The 17,326-nt window shown below is 53.6% G+C and overlaps 1 protein-coding gene across 4 annotated transcripts in view; it reads right to left on the bottom strand.

Moving 5' to 3' along the window:
• Positions 1-2,663: 2,663 nt before the first annotated feature.
• The window catches only part of PFDN1 (prefoldin subunit 1), a 32,729-nt gene continuing 18,066 nt past the window's right edge, over positions 2,664-17,326 (bottom strand). The window contains exons 4-5 of one of the 4 annotated variants that reach the window (XM_075163963.1): positions 15,893-15,948; positions 2,664-2,885 (exon numbers count right to left, since the gene is read on the bottom strand). In XM_075163963.1, coding sequence (XP_075020064.1) covers positions 2,855-2,885; positions 15,893-15,948 — 87 coding nt within the window. In that variant the 3' untranslated portion in view covers positions 2,664-2,854. Of the gene's footprint in view, positions 2,886-2,908; positions 3,154-10,955; positions 11,016-15,892; positions 15,949-17,326 lie in introns of those variants that run through there. The other 3 variants (XM_075163962.1, XM_075163960.1, XM_075163961.1) reach the window with 3 other exon arrangements.

Below are 17,326 nucleotides of genomic sequence, written 5' to 3'. Positions count from 1 at the left end.
CCTGCGTGGGCCCGGGTCCAGCATCCAGGCCTGAGGGAGCCAACGCAGCGACAGGGCTTAGCTGCGAACTGCATGGCAGGGCCACGGCTGCCACGCCGCGAGGCTTGCTCAGGCCTCACACGGCACCTCACTGCGTTCTTCTGCACGTTTTTTGTCTGGGAGTTCCCCCCGACCGGGTGCCTGCCACCTCTGGCACAGCCTGCGCACTCCATACAGCTCCACTTGGGTCTGAGAAATGCAGTTTTGGGGCTCTGGTCTGGGGCAAGACAATTTGGTTTGGGTTGATGGGGGCCCCTGGCAGCAGCCTGTCCCCAGGAGCCTTCGAGCCGCTTGTTTGGGGGCTGCCCCCCTGCAGGCTGCAGCCCTGAGCTCAGGTCTGCTGAGTGGTCGCTGTCACCTTCCCAGTCACTGTCACCGCCCTGGCAGTTCCGCAGCTGTCGGGGCTCAGGAGGGTGGTCCCTGCCTCGGCGGGGGGCAGTGTAGAAGTGGTGTTCAGCTGCCCTGCGCCCGCGGCCCTGCCTGCCTGGCTGCCCCCCTCCCCCTCCCTCCAGCCACGTCCCAGTGCGGGGGTCAGCCCACCCAGCCTGGCCTTGCCTTGGGGAACGAGGTGAGCCCCCAGCCCTGCGCAGTCACCTCACAGCCGCAGGCTGGTTCTTGCTCTGCCTCAGGTAGGAGCAGGAGCTGGTCTGGGGCCATTTGCCCCCGGCCCCCAGTGTGGGAAGGGGCGAGGGCTCGGGTTTGCTGTTCTCTGCCTCCTGCTCCAGCACTCAGCAAACACCAACAACGTGGCTGCAGCAGCGCACAGCCCTGCAGCACCCTGCCCTCCGTCCCACAGCGCCCGTCCTTGGGGACACGGAGGGGACGCCACATCTCCCACGCTCCATCTGGGAGGGCTGGGCCGGGTTCCAGCTACCCTGCACCGTGCGGGCACCAGCTGCCTGGGGCTATGGGGGGGGGAAAAATGAGGCTCAGGGTGCTGGAGAAGAGAGGGCTCCACCAGTCCCCCAGTGAGCCTGGACACCGGATTCCCCATTCTGGGGAAGGGGTGAAGCTCAGCCCAGCCCGGTGCAAGGCAGCCCCTGCAGCGGGGTGTCCCTGGCCGCTGAGCCCAGCTCCGGGCTGATCCGCCCTGCCCAGGCCAGGCCTGCACCCTGCCCCAGGACCAAAACGGGTGGACACCTGGCCCAGCACCCACCCGGTTTGCCTGCCCCTGCACCTTTGCTGGTGGTGCCAAGCATGGCAGATGCCAGCAAGCACCAGAGCCAAGCTTGGGAAGCAGCAGATGTGGCAGCTTGTGGTCGGTTATGGGATAAAGCCCCTCCGCACACCCACACAGGAGCTCAGGAAGGAGCCCAAGTCATACCCAGGGCCCTCACAGGATCCATCAGCCCCTCACAGAGTCCGTCAGCCCCTCACAGGCCCATCCACAGCCCAGAGGTGCCCACGGGCACAATGGCAGGCAGGAACCCAAGGACACTCAAGGCACAGACATCTCGTCTGGGTCCTTTCCCAGGGCTGTCCCCACAGAGCCCCGGCCCCACGTCCAGGCTACGCCCATCCCCATGAGTGACCCAGAGCAGCTCTCCAGATCGCCTTTTGGAATAAGGGGTTGATGCCTGGGGATGGGACGTTATCGGATGCAGGAAAAAGCTGTTTGGGACTGCACAGGACTTGTTACGGGATGTTCAGTGGAGAACCCTAAGGTGGAGGTGGAGGTGATCTTGGGAGGAACAAGTAAGTGTGGAAAAACAGTGAGGTACAGGGAGGAAAGGACCAGTTGGGTGTAAATAACCAGCTGGTTGCTACACTTGTCCAGCGCCTGATCAGCAGAGTCTATCCGATCTTATTACTCTTAAACGCTGTCGTGTGTGTGCAGGGTGTGAGTGCACCGGGGGATCAGCCCATGGGGCCCTGTGTCCGTGGGGCAGCGACTGCAGCCAGTGCAGGTGTGTGATCACCGGTGAAGATGAAGCCGGACCAGCCGGTGAGCAGGTGACGTGGCCTGGCAGCCCGGGGGGAAGCGGGTGGCGAAGGGCCCGCCCAGAGCGTGACAGTGCCCATGTGTCTATGGGGCGAGAGCACTGGGGCCGGCAACGGGACCTGGAACCTCCTGCCCAGCTCCAAGATCCCAAGGAGCTGCTGGCAGGAGAGGAGACGTCCCTGAAAGCTCCATCTCAGAAAAGCACCAAAGCCAGGCGTAGGGGAAGGAGGCTGGGCTGGTGCACTGCGAGCACGAAGCACAGGGTGGCACTGGCCCTCCACAAGCTCGCTGCGGCGCTGGGGCTCTGCCAGGCCTGTGTGTACCAGGAGGGAACCAGGGCCTGTCACCGCTGAGACAGAATAAATGACCACCCGTTGTGGACCTGGAGGTGCCTGCGGCAGCCGGCCCTGCCCTGCCTGGCCCTGCCAGCCTCCCTTTTCCTCCGCCGCAGTTCCACCAGCCCCGCTCCAGCAGAACAAGGCAGCGAGCCTTCCCCAGTGCCCAGCGCCGAGCAGCACTCGGGGTCTTTCCAAAGGGCCAGGGCTACGGCTGCTTTAAAGTGAAGCAGGATTCCCTGAAGTGCCCTCACCCCAAATCCCACCACCACCTCCTTTCTCCATCAAATCCCCGCAGGGCGAGCAGCCGCTGCGAGACGCCAGGGCGGCAGGCAGAGGAAACGAGCTCAGGCTTCGCAGCAGAGTTTTATTGAAACTGCCACAGAACGGAGCTTGTGCCGCCAGGCGGCGGTGAGCAGCGCACAGGCAGAGCTGCCGAAAACCACCCAGAGGGCGTCGCGGGAGGCGCGGGGGGAACCGCACAGCTACTGCGCCCTTCGGGCCATCAGCATTTCCCGGATGTTGTCTTCTGCTTCCTTCACGCTCCGCTCCAGGTACGACTTCTTCTGCTGCAAGGCAGAAAATCCAGAGGAGAGTTAAGGTCCACCTTGGCACTGACAGCACGTGCCAGGTGCTGGGGCCCAGGGCAGAGCTGCAAGCAGCCTGCTGAGGGCACACACGACCCCACGGGTTTCCCGAAATGAGGACAGCAGTTATTCATATCCAGAGGCATCCTGGAAGCGTTAATATTTAGCCTGGGCAATGTTTACACAGACTTTGAATTTTGTTCCCTCTGAAACCTTCTCCTCGGCTGCCGGGGCTGTTGCAACAGCAGAGCTGCAAAAAGTGGGATACGTTAACCGTAGTAAGGAAGGAAAAGGAAATCAGACACTGTAACGCTTGGAGCCTAGAGAGGAATTAACATGCTGAGGCCTCCTTACAGAGACAACAGGAAAATCCTTTCGCACTTGGGTAAAAAAGGCTTTTTCCCAGCTGGGCCAGTTTTCTAAACCCAGACCGTCCTTTCTATCAGAAATTCCCTGGCATCATCACCAAATACGTGTGTTTCCTTAATCATCTTTAATTAGGCTAGGCTTGGCAGGGAAGCAACCCAAAGCTCTGCATCCCAAGATAGGAATTCAGCATGCAGCGTTTTTTCCTGCTAGTCTGGGTGCTCCTAGGTGACTGGAAAAATCGGCGCTTGGCTCTTTCGACTATTTTCTCTGGGTTTCCAAACAACAGACACAACAGTCTCCGGTGGACGCCAGGCCGGCGGAAGGCATTGCTGTGTGAGCGCAGGCAGCCCTCGCTGCTGGGTGCAGACCTCCTTTGGCGGCAGCAGGGACAGCACCGCTCCAAATGCGTTTCCTTACAGGCTGGGGACCCTCGGGGAGGCTCCCCAGAGCTGGGCTTGCAGAGGACCATGGGGAGAGCCCTCGGGGGCACATGTGGGGCTCCACGGGTGGTACCTGCTGCACGCTGGCCTGGGGCTTGCTGTCCTCACAAGGTCCTCTTCTCAGCAAGTCCCTGCTGGGGACTGCTGCAGGTGACACCCCCTCTACCCCACGGTGGTTACAGCCACACACCGAGCACCTTCCCATGGGCCTGAGGAGCTTGATAGAGCTTGGTTTCTAGGCCAAGCTAGGTACCAATAAGCACTGGCAGGATTATTATTACATTACAGGAGTCTGGGCTCAGCCTAAAGCATCCTGCCATAGGCTCCTCTAATCGCCTCCCCAGCCACAGGCAGAGGAGCCCAGTATGGCATGAATAACCTCCAAAGCCCATCGAAACCAAGGACAGCTAGCGGGGGACAGCAGAGGTCCTCAGCGCTGCCCAGCCGTGCAGGGGGGCTGGAGGAAAGGGTAGAATCACATGCTGCTCTGGGGTGCTCCCCCAGCTGCCAGCTGGCTAGAGCAGAGCAGCACCCATGGGCACAGGCTGCAGCAAAATTACACGCTGGCCTCCACCGAGCAGCACCCTCCTGCTACGGGGGGCAGGCGGGGGGGCTTATGCGTGAGCCAGAGGACATGGCCGCTGCCAGCTGGCGACAGGCAAGAACTGAGAAGTTGACGGTCCCCTGACAGCCTCCCCCTGACTCCTGCAAACCCACAGGGAGCTGGGACCCAGAATGCTAAGGAAAATTCATTAGCACATGGGACAGTCCTGCTGCCGTCACTCCCCCTTCGCCTCCTCGCAGCAGACCTGCAGTGACACTTCTGTACACTCAGCTGAAATGCCCAGGCCATGAGGACATCTCTTCCAGCCCCGTTTCTAAACACTGAAGGGCTTTTATTTAAACAGTGAAGGTTGTTAGCGACAGCCAGGGCCGTGGGTATGGCAAAGGGCTCCTTGTCCCTCTCACGCAGTCCCCCACAGGACCTCTTGCTTACAAGAACTGCTTTTCAGGAAACTGCTGGGAGAGGAGGCGCAGCACGGGTTCCTGCTGCCAACGACTCGCTGACGCACGAGCAGGACTTCTGCCACCGCCGCGCCGTTCTCACGCTGCCCGGACAGACGTCGAGGGATTTCACATTTAGGGAACTGAATCTGAAGGCTGCAAGGGGAGACAAGTCCCGGAAAAGACGCCTGGGTCTGAGCTCCACCTCACTCTGCTGACTGGAGGAGAGTGACATCAGCAGAGCTGGCTTCTACGCATTCATTTATGACAAAAAAAAAAATGTATGCAATTAAATTAGTCTATGAAACGGTTCTGGCTCTCTGTCCTCTCCACTCCCCCTCGCGCCCACCAGGCAGCAAGAGACATTTCCAGAGAGCAGTTCTCCGTGGGCAGGCTGGCCCCGGCAGCCCTGCCGCCGCACAGGGAAGCCTCCACGTGCGGCCAGGAGCCGGCGGGCTGCAAACGACGGCTCTCTTCTCCTAACACAGTGGGATTTCAAGTGTCCCCTGCCAGGAAGCTCTGCTGGCGACCATTTAGGCCCCACCTCCCCGAGGACGAGGGACCCTGAGCACTAACGTGGCCTGAGTGCAGGAGTGTTTGTGGCTGTCGTGGCCCACGCAGATCCACGCTGCCCACTCCTGCGCAGTGGCGTGCTCTGCCCGCCCCGGGGGAGCAGGGGTGCTGGAGGTACACGGCTCGTGGCAAAGGGACACAGTTTAATGCCATTTCTTTACTTAAGCATCACCTGCAGTCACAAATTCAGGGAATTCGTGTTTCCCTCAATCACTCTCCTCAGTCATGTAGTTTCTGGGGCAAAAGGATCTGGGCTGGTCCTGATGCTTTTACTCCTTCCTCCCAAAAGTAGCCTCCAGGGAGACTCATCCCTGGGCTCAAGGAGCATCCCTTGAGCATCAAGGGAAACCCTACACGTGCAGCTGGGGGCTGCAAACTTCCTGAGCTCTCCTGCAGGCCGGCAGCGCCGCAGCCAGCACGGCAGCTGGCTCCCGCTCCAACTAAGGGCCCGAATTAAGTGGGAGTGAGGAGCAGACGGTCGCCGCATTTTCCAAGACGAGTGGCAGAAGCGAGGTGTTCCTTCCCGAGGAGCTGTGACCTGGTTTCTGCTTTGGTAATCACTGGAAAAAGAGCAGGAGCTTGCATGCAAACCCCTCCTCACCGCAATTACTGGGGTCTAGACAGGAAACTCCGTCTCTCCCTGGTGTGCCTTCCCAGGGAGCAGCGCTGTGGGCAAGCCGGCTGACACACGCGCTGCCTAGTCACACCAGCTCTCCGAGAGCCCAGGGACGGTCTGACAGCGCAGCTCTTAAGTCACCCTGGAGGCTGTTCCAGTCCAGCCAGATCTGCCAGGCTGGTCGTATCTGCTCCCTGTGGGAGGAACACTACCGCAGCCTCCCAAACCCCACCTCCAAGCTTCCCTGAACTCACACGCTTTCATTTGCACTTGATGTTGACTTGTGGCCCTGGTTAACTCTGTTGTCCTCTGACCCCACATTCTAGGCCAGCCTGTGGCTGCTAGGTTTTAGCTCATCATCCAATTAGCTGCATATATTTTCTTGTGAAGGTGTGTTCGCCGCTCCAAGTGTTAATGCTCTGTTGCCCGTGCCAAGGCAAGTGCAGCTAGCAGCAAATTTCCAGTGCAATGCCAGAACTGTACTGCTGGTTTTGGTCCCTCATGAAATCAAAGGCTGCTGCTCTCTGCAGCCTCTGCTATTACTTCTACACCAGTAACTCCAGTGCTCACCAGTCAGGAGCCCAACGGAACATGGCAGCACACTGGCCCTGCATGGCAAGCCACTGACTCCAGAGGCTGCACAACCTATGAGCTCCAGATTCAGAGCTCCCACTCGCTACCCACACCGGCAGTGCCATAAACTGCCCCCACCCACCCACCCACCCGCTCCCGCGGGCCTCTGGCCAGAGAAGGTGGTTACCCAAAACAGCAAGAGATACCACTGCCTGAGTCACGGAGTCTCAGGGCAGGACTGAGAAAGGAGACGGGGTGAAGGTGACACATGCCAGGCAGCTCCCAGAAAAGCCCGAACTCATGGCTTACAAACAGGGCCACACTCTGCAGCAAGGCCAGGCAGTGCCACGAGGCGCTGGCGTCTCCCCAGCCGTTACGCAAAGAGTGTGGCAAGGCAGCGAAGGAGTAAATACAGACGGCACAGCAGGAAGAGGCTGGTTTGTCAGCCGATGACTCTGGCTGCGGTGAGGGGCCGGTTCCTCCTTCTGGTTCGCGATTGCCACATCCACTTGCAAGAGGTTTATTTACCATACTGCAAAATACGCTTCTTGAGTGTTGTTGAAACTTATTTAAGAGGCGCAGCTTCTGAACGCCCGCTCAGGTAGGGCAGCGAGCGCACCCCCCCACCAGCCTCCGCCGCCCCACGGCTTTCAGAGGTTTCAGAAACGCCGCTTTGTTTCCACGACCCACGCACAGTAACTCCCACGCAGGAAGGAATGACCTGAGGTTGCAGGTCCCCTCAGCGCACGAGAAGCCTCTCCACTGCAGAAGCGAGGAAGGGGAGCTGGAGGCTGCGCTGAAGGTGGCTGAAGGCATGTGGGAAGGTAACAGGATTTGCAGCTACAGATTTCCAGGCTGGCAGCACACTTCACACGCACTCTGAAATCAAGCCAGCTGCCCTGCTCCAGCACAGGACAAGCTCTTGCACCCTCACTTGTTCCCACCACAGGCCACCCACCAGTTCTCATCCAACCCCTCATTTGCAGTGACAGCCCCTCAATCCCCCTCCCGCCCTCACACAGGCAGGGCACTGCCACCTGCACTGGGACACGAGACCAACACACGGCTACTGCGACAGGCTAGCGAGGTTTGGGCCATGTGCAGAACAGCTGATAGGGTGCAAAACTGCAGAAGATGTCCCCAAAAAGCCAGCTCAGTCAATGCCTCCCAGCCTGTAGTTTTGTAATTCTTTTAAGCTAATCCCACTGCCCACAACAGTCACCTTCCCTAGCCAGGAAGGGCTGCAGCGCTTGGGAGCAAGACAGACCACAGCCCTGATGATCTGTCTGGAAACTAGCCCAAAGGGAAATGTTCTCACCTAAATCTGCTTTCTAGAAGTAGGTTTGCCATGCTAATGGCTGCCTGGCACCAAGACGGAGGTCAAGAAGAGATGGCCAAGAACTCTTCTTTGGGCAGCAGAGCCAACCCCACCAGCTGGACCTCCCGGCACCTACCGGGGGCTCTGAGGCTCTCCTGCACCTGACCACAGATGGTGCCGCCAAGCCTGGCCCTTACTCTCCCCTCCCAGCTCTCGGGAGCCTTCCCCACTTCCAAGCCTTCCTGCAGCCTTCCTAAACCAGGCGTGTGGGGCGAGGGGCTAACCTGTGTGGGGTTTCAGCACAGCTATGTAGAGTAAAAGCACCGTCTCCCATACGATCAGAAAAACAGGACCGGCTGCTCGCGCAGCCCCATCCGACAGGCAACGCGCGTCGATCTCCTGGGAGCCCTTCCCGGGAGGAAGGGCAGCTGTGCAGCCGACAGCCCCGCGGAAGGGGCCGCACGGCCCGGCAGGGAGGGCACCAACCCCAGCCCTGCCCGCAAGGAGGGCAGGGCAGCTGCCTCACGCTGCCCCGTAACCCCAGCCAGGACGGTGGGCTGCAGTGCCCACTGCCAGCGTGCTCTGCTCTCAGGCAGCCCTGGGCAGCTGCAGCCAATGGCTCTGGGCACCCGCTGCCAGCCCCGGTTGCCTCTTCGCTTTGCCTGTGTACAAAGCTCTTGGAAGCACCAGCGTGACTGGCCCCAGCCAGAGGCTACGTACGGCAGCACCTACGAGCCATCCCTCACTGCGCACGCTTCTTACCGACATGCACCGGAGCAGCGAACCTGTGCCCTGGCACTGGTGGTTGCGGCAAAAGCAACGCCATGAATACTTGCTCCTGCCATTATCCCGTACCACGGCTCTCCCTTGCGCTTCGCTCCCTGTCACAGGCAACACTTGCTCCTTGACCAGCTCCGCACTATTTGCTTTTGGCAGCAGCTGCGGAAATACTAGATTTAATGTACATACAATTACAGTTCACGCCCCGAAGAAGAAAAGGAGTTGTGGTTAACAGAGGTGGCCCGTGGCCTTTTGACATGACGGGAAGTTACCTCCTGCTCAAGCCTCCCACCGCCGTTCCCATTGCATCACGCTGCTAGCGAGACCGGTGCTTCGCTGGAGAAGCATGATGACGCACCCAGACCTTAAATTCCTGGCAGATTAAAGAGCCAGCATCCACAGAATCCACAGCAAGAAAAAACTATTAATCAGCTCCTCTCGGACAGGCTTTCGATGATCAAAGCAACATATTTCCCCCAGCACTGTGACTCAGCCACCTCTGCCTTCAGAGAGAGCTGGTCAGCCACTGGCCAGACCCGCGTGTCTGCGGAGCCTGGTCTAGAGCTGGTAGTTCAGCACAGCATTTCACAGCGTGCATGCTCAACTCCAAAAACCAAAACAGCACTTCTGCGCTCAGCAGGAAACCAATACACAGCAGCCACAGTTTATTCACGCTGCGTTACGCCTCATGCTCACAGGTGAATTTCCTGTTTCAAGCAGCGGTTTCTCATTCAACGTCTACTCCTTTTGCTCTTCAAATTCCACTTCACCTCAGCAAGAGAAAAAGAGCTTCAACCCCTGACCTGCAAACACAAATATGCTTAAACCCAAACAAAAATGTTTCCATGGAAGTTTAAAGATCTGGTATTGAAACAAGCCTTCTCATTTCAGCTTTTTTTTTGTTCCTTTTCTTTTTTTTTTTTTTTCTTAAGAATTGTTTTTCTACAAACGTTTTACATCCAACTTGTGAGGACGAAACCAGCTGGCAAGTTCCTTCCCAGGCACACCTCCCTCCCCAGGCTTGCAGCAGGCTTGGCTACCAGCCGCCAGATGCTGGCATCCCACTCTCGCGCTTAGAAGGCTTTCGTCGAGGAATGCTGCAGAGTCTTCAGGCATGATGCAGTGCCTCAAATAGGAGCCCTGATACAACTCATCTTGTGACACCGTCTCAATAAACCTGCTAGCCGAGAGTTTCTGTATCTCCCAAAGTTAACCCAGGTCATTTTTGGCATTCCTCGAGGGCTCTGTGTGTGCACTCTTTGGGAAAGTGATCAGCAGATCCCAGATAGAGCTGGGAGCACACGTTTGTCTGGGGAAGGATCTTCCCCGAGAGGGAAGAAAGCTGTGCTGCCCGCACACTGGGGGCCAAGCAGCAGCAGCAGCGTGAGCTGCCCTCGCTCTTGAGGCCACTGCTGCTGTTAGGGTGGCTGGAATTGCCCAACCCCCCCTTGCCGGAGAACAGCACACCGAGCCGTCACCACACGCACTGCGGGCAAGGCAAACATTTCGGTCAGCCTGAGATCACGGAAGATGATGTGCCTAGGACGTGCGCTCTGTTTAATGGGATTTCACTTGGAACCCATAAACAGGAAGGAGGTGGATCTGCCGAACAGCACCCGGCTGCCTCTGCTTCGGGAGAAACTGAAATAGAGGGCACCAGCGATGGGGCGGGGTGGGTCTGCAGGCAGCCCTACGCCCTGATGGGTCCACCCAGCACTGGTCCTCACCCAGTGCAACGCTGTGGCACATGTACGCATTGGGAATTACCACGCTACAGCAACCACCAAATATTTAGATACAGTTCAAAATCTTCCAGGCAGAGTTATTGCTCTCAGGAAGTTGCCCAGAGTTTGCTCAAGAGTGAGTGGAGGGGAGCCCAGCTGGTTTCTGATGACAGCTGCTGACAGAAGCACCATGATGCCATTTACCTAAGAGGAGAAGTGATGATTCAGATCCCTGGGTTTTCCCTTAGCCATTCTTTCCAAAAGGTAACGGGGACCCTCGGTCAGTTCAAAACCGTCTGGATTAGAGCGAAGAAGAGAAGACATCAAGCATACGAGTGCACTTGCCAACTCGGGAGGATCTTTAGAAGCACCTGCCTAAAGAACTGCTGGTGCGAATCCACCTTCATCGTGTACAGATCCTACCTACAGCACAACCAGCAGGGCTTTCCCCATCGTTATTGTAGCGCCCTGAAACCATGAGGAACATACTCTGAAAAAGCTCATTTGGAAAAGCACCCGCTGCTTTCCACACTTGGTGCCAAGGGAGGCCGCCTTCAAGAGAAGAAGGGGCAATGTAACGGGTAGGACAACCTGCCCGTAGAGCCGCCCTTCTGTCCCCGAGCCCCAGCCCCGCTGGGAGCACGTTGCACGTACCTGTTGTCTCGGCCACGGGACAGCATTTTCAGCAGAGGTGGAAACAGTTGCTCTCTGCAACTGGGAAATGACAGATTATTCCAGTGAACTCCTGCACCCTAGCCTGATGTTAACTACTACAAAAGCAAGCCGACTGGGAACCTTTCAGTAGGTGGCAGCAGAAATATATTATCAAACCAGAGGATTCCTTCAGGGGCACCCCTTCGTGGCAAAATTACCCATTTGGAGCAGTTTTCAGAGGCACATTGCTTCAGGTCAGATACCGCACCCTAACCAGACTTAGGACAGCAGAGTCAGGTCAAACACAGAGAACTTGGGGAGGGGAAACTCACTCAGATTCTGAAAATCCCCACCTTTTGCTTTGGTGGAAGTGTTCCTCACCGAACTGCCTCTTGCAAAATGTGGTAAGTTCCCTAATTTGGTGCTTTGGTTTCTATGGTCCTGCAGAGCCAGTACGGCTCATCAGAACACCTCCTGGCAACACGACTTTCGCAAAATCATACCACACCTTTCATCTCTCACAGTCCTGGCCAAACAAGGCCATTTTAAAAGAAAAAGTACTTCATAAATTCCAAAGACTCAACAAATCAGCAACAAAAAGATGAGGTAAACTCCCCACTAACCAGCATCCCCCCCTAATTCAGACACCCTTGAACTCGGCTGCCTCACAGGCGGAAAGCAGCCACATCCCCGCCAGGAACACATTTACAGACAGAGGAGAGGAGCGACCAAGGCAGCGGGGCCAGCAGGAAGCCGTGACGGCCTCCCCGCATACCTGTCGAGCAAGGTGTGGCTTTATAAAGCTGACTCAGGGCTGGGTCAGGCCTCCTACATGCAGGAGCACGCTTTCCAAATAATCGTTTCCTGCTCTCCCAGGCAAGACGGAGGAGATGGGGGCAGGATGGAGGTTTATCGGGCACAGATAATCCCCCTCCCCAGAGCTGCTTGGCATAAAGGACAGCGAGGAGCAACTGCATGGGCCTGGTGACTAAGGCGAGGACAGCGGCGCTGGTTTTGTGACTAACTATTACTCATGCAGGGAGGAATTTGGAGAGGGACCCGCATCCAGCTCGGCTCGTTGCTTTGGATACTTCTGCAGCCATAAGCACAAAGAAGAGCTTTGACAATGAATCAGACCCTGGTTTAAAATGACAAAGACAGACTTATCTACCAACTTTGTGTTAAAATGATTTCAGTGTAATCATAAAACCAGCTTAATGCTAATCAGAGGAAACAAGCAACATTTTCAGACCCAGATGACTAAACGTAGGCTCCTGGATGGACAAAACCATTTAGAGGCAGCAGAAGTGGTTTTTTATTAATGCATAATGTATTTCACTTTCCCCTGAATTACAAAGGAATGCGAGCAAAGTTTGCTTGAAAAGCTTTTTCCATTAGATTTTTTTTTTTTTTTAAATCAGAGCAACCCCCCCCCAAAAAAATCCTAAAACAAGTTCTGGGATACATTTACTTTGAAAGTATCTCTATAACTAGCTTCTAAAGGATTTAAAAGGAAGCAATCAACACCCATGTTAATTATTCTCCTGCTTTTAAAATCTACAATTATCCACCTAAAAATAAGGGTAGGAACAGTGAAAATAAAGAGTCATCAAATTCCAGTTCTCCCTTCATGGAGCCTTTGCTACTAGCCTCAGCTAGTTTGTGTGCTTACTTTGCAGCCTGCAGTGCAGGGAAGACTAACAAAGAATTACTAATTAAGCAGTTGCTTGCAAAAATCTGGGAGTTTGAAAACTTGTTGTGGTGAATGATTGCTCCAAATGAAAGATCCAGCCTTGCAAATGTATACCCATACACATGTGATGTTATAAATACACGTCATTCCACCAAAATCAGCATCACCCACAACCACTATTCACAAAAATGTGGTGAGATGTTAAAGTTTTTATAAGCCATCCCAGGTCTAAACCAGTGGAAGACCCTTTCAGAGAGCTGGGAATCCCTTCTTAAATGTGATGATTTCTTCTTTCTATGCCCCTAAGATTACAACGTCATGTTTTGCAACCAGTGACTTGTGCACTATTTAACACAAGACAAGCTTCTTACGCAATTTTCAAAGCAGAACATACACTTATTTGATTTTTATCTAACAAATCTACCATAGGAATCAGAACAAGTATTTAAAAAAAAAATACACCTCCTTTCTTGTGATTACTGAAGAGCATTTGCTCCCTTTTAAAGTTGCAAGGTGCTAGCTGTACACAATGAGCTTTCAATTATTTGGGATGAGAGATGATGTGATTCGGATAAAAGAGAAACAACATAAAATACACATTAAGTTAGGCTGTAAGAATACAATCCTTTTGCTATCCTCACATTTGACAAATGACAACAAGACAGACTGCAAGGCTTTAAATATACAGAAATAAGTTAAGTCAGTGATTCATCACAACCTTGAAAGCAAGGAATAAGGCCTGTTACTCATGTTACCATCAGCAGAGTCAGTTTAGGGGACAGAAAGAATTAGAGCAGCACTAGCTATGCCCCAGTTCCTCTAGTATTTACCTTAAATTTGTATGGCCTCAGCCCAACGTCAGAGGGCTTCTCCATAAAGGATGATTTTGTCCTGACAGTGTTAGCTCTGTGTCCATTACACTCTCAACCTTCTCACCATTTTGTTATTTTAAAGCCTATTTTTCTCATTGTTCAGAGTATTTTTCATTTCAAAAATCAGGAATGAGAATGCAGATTCTCCTCCCTGTAAGCCAGCCAGACCTATGGGGGGGGGCGGGGGGGAGAGGGAAAAAGAGCTACTCCCTTCTTCAAAACAAGCACCTCCGTGGAGGGCAGACTGGTGCTGACGGCTCTGCCCATGCAGGCTGTGCTCTGCTCTCCTATGGGAGTGCCTGTGGATGCTCCCCAGCTGACAGCAAGCTTAGGCAGGCAGGTGGACCACCCATGTCCTCAAAAAGCAAGCTAAGCCTCCAGCTTTGCAGCCTGAAAAGCAGGAGCAAGCCCTCAGTGAAGGCACAGGCTCAGGCCTGGATGACAGAAACCAACAGAGTCAAGATGAAACACATTTCCCAGGAATGTCACCAAGTCCAAATGTCCATGCCCAGAAGGACCTGTCCAGACACCTGTAGCTGCCTCAGACACCCAAAGCCATGCAAGATGAAGGCTATCGCCTGGCCTGGTCCCCACAGGGGGCCTGATGAGGCTCTGCAGCTCACCTTCACACCAATCTCCACAATTTGTGGAGCTCCCACAGCTTCCTCCTGAAAGGTCCATGCAAGCCCAAATGTTAATCCTACATATTAAGTTCCCTTCCATACTTCACCTGTCCGCACGTCAGGTGTCCAGCCTCCCTCCAGAGCAAGCAGAGAGAGAAGATCACCTCTAGGAACAAGTGACCCTCCGGAAGCATTTATTGTCCTCCTGTCAACTGCAGAGAACATCTGGACTCCTGACTCGTAGATGGCCAGGGAGAGTTAATGAAACTCCAAGGTGTGATTCAGGGGCAAGAGGAGAAAGAGATATCACCACTCTGAATTCCCAAACATCAGATACTGTAAAGTTGAGGGGGAAGAAGGGGAAACAAATAGCAAAAAAACCCAAAACTAACCCCACAACACACCACCTTCCAGGACAAGCAAATTAAGAAAATAGAAAACAATCTATTCCCCAGCAACGCCCCAAGTATGCAAACAACCTGTGCCAGAGGAGTTTTGTACATGTTTGCAAATCATGATTGCAGCCAAGCCCCCAGGTTGCATGGATGGTTCTGGCTTGGCTCCCGTACGAACAGCAGCAACAGAAGCACGCCAGCCTGCCTTAGAGCGGACCAGGCCATAAAGCCAACAGGGCTGAAACCAAGCCAGGGACTGACCTCGTCTATGCGCTCGCTTAGAAACAAGGGGCAGCTTCTGTGGCAACATGTGTTTAAAATCATGTCCTTGGTACGTGCATGTATGCCAGCAATGGAATGAACAGCACACTCATCCAAAGTAAAATCTGCTCCAGGCTAAAGCACAGAGGGCTATTCTTGAGGCTTCCCCTCTCCAAAGCAAACAGGAGCATTCCTTATTTTCCCCTGTTTATTTAAAAAGTCCACCGCACATTCCTGGGCACTGGCCTATCCCGAACCAACCATGGGATGAGAGCTTCTACGCTGTAAATCCCAGGAAGAAATTGGTCTAACTTGGGAATGGCCTAACAATTGCTACCTTCTGATGGTCGCTTAGTGGTCTGCAACGTGCACCACAAATCTCAAGAGACTTGTTTTCACATCGTTAAAGCCACCCTCAGAATTGGCCTCCACACTGACGGTTTCAGCGTAAAAACCAAAGGGCTGTCCAGAGAGCTGCCGCAGGAGCACGTCAGAGGCGTGCGGCCACGCTGAGCAGGTCCATCCGAGCCATACCTGCTCAGAGAACATGAACTCCCAGGCTGCGGCACTTCTCCCCAGACACACCTCGCCTGCTTAAATCTTTGTTCCCACAGGGAACGAAAACACTGTTGTGGCAACCGTCCGTCGACGGTCGACTCACGGAGAAGTGGGGCACCACCATTACACCTCAGGGCTGCAGCAAAGCCATTTTAAAGCTCCTAGAAAAAGATGAGAGAAATGGAAGCCGCAGCATGAGCAAGTTTGCGTCGAGGCAGCACCAGGGAAGAAGTTGTTTTTACCTCTGAGGTCTGGTCACCGTAAGGCATTGCAATGCAGTCACTTTTTAACTTTACCAGGAAGGAGCCCTGCAACACCATCTAAGCCTTTAAACATGGAGCACAGCAGTGTTTGAGAGCAGAGCGTTCGTTTGTCCATCATGAATGAGGGCAAGGAAGTTTTCTGTGTGGGATAGGGCAATTGGACATGGCGTTTTAGGGATTGCATGAAGAATTTCTGAATTAGAAATCAAGCACTTAGGTATAGCTTTCCCAATCATATTTTCTTCTCCAGGCAGACGAAGAAAACAACCAACCCTTTATCTCTGCAGCAGTGAACTTTCAGTCTCCCATACATGTGTAAAAGAATTGCCTAGGAAACAAGCACACAACAATGTTGTAGTCAGAGTTTAAAACCAAAATCCACTTCAACCAGAAAGCTGCAGGTTGCTTTTGCCCTTTTCACGAAGGAGCTAAATTCAGTGGCACACAGTAGACAGAGCTGCCCAGCAGAGCCTCCCCCTTATTTGTTATTTTTAGCAATTTAGTCTGACAACGCCTGACAACTAAACATGCTGAATATAGCAGGAGAGAAGGGGACTATCAGATACTATCAGAGAAAACATACAGCGATAATCACTTTCTCCACCCCTAAAGAAGAATCAATTTTCCATGTCTTTATAACATCATAGAGTTTGTTCTTTTTAAAATGCCACATTTAAAAACAGAATCCATCTAGTCCTACAATGGAAACGGATAACATTTCCTGAAACAAAGTATTGTTCCACCCCTCACATATCATGTTTCCTTAAAAACAAGGGAAGAAAAACATTACTTGGTTTTTCTCCTAATACTGCACAAACATTGCTGAGCTAAAAAGAGTCTGTGCTCATCCCTTTAGAATGCTTTCAAAATAGATTTAACACATACCCCTCGTACTGTGAAACACAACAAGAATTTGATAGTATCAGGACTGGAAAAATCCAATCGCTACTGCTAAGCAGGACACTTCCCATGCCAGTATGTGAGTGAGCCTACGCCATCAATCTCTGCAAGATTCAAGCAGGTTTTTGTAAGCCTCACTGGCACGGCCTTTAAGCAGGCATGTGTATTTTGCCAGCGAGCCTGAGCAGTCTATTCGGATTCCAAAGGATTATATCCAAGTTGTGAAGTTAAGAATGCTACATATGTACATATTCACGTTCATACCTTAGCTTTAACAAGAAGGGTGAAGCTACCTTGCTTTTTCTGCAGCGTAACTGACAGGCCCCCTCCTACACATCCATACCCCTTGGTGTTTTCAGAACACAGTTCCTCTCACTCAGTACATCCAGTGCATATTCCAGCCAAGCCTTATTTTCACAGCCCTGTACAAAGACAGGTCTGGTTCTCCTTGCTGCTTTGCCATGCGATTAGCAGCAGGGAGGACCAAAGTAGCAGTATCACATCAATTTTGTGATGCTGCCTTGAAAAAGGCAATGCACTCCTTCAACAGGAAGGAACAGGAGGAACCCAAGAGAGGGGAGTGAGGGAAAGGGAATAACTGCAATCACGCATTGCAGTGAGGACTATCAGAGGAGAGAGAAAAGAAGCTTTGAAACCAGACGCAAAACCCCTCACTGTTTTCAAAGTTCACTCTGACAGCTGTGAATGTTAGGAAACTCAGCTCACATTTCTGCAGGTTAAAGACCACATTTTCACAAATAGTCAGCATTCAGGAGCTCTCGTTGCTATGCAGCTGGATGGATTCA

The sequence above is a fragment of the Calonectris borealis genome, chromosome 15 (genome assembly GCF_964195595.1).
Source record: "Calonectris borealis chromosome 15, bCalBor7.hap1.2, whole genome shotgun sequence".
Classification (NCBI taxonomy): Eukaryota; Metazoa; Chordata; class Aves; order Procellariiformes; family Procellariidae; genus Calonectris; species Calonectris borealis.
This window is presented reverse-complemented; position numbering and strand designations above follow the sequence as displayed.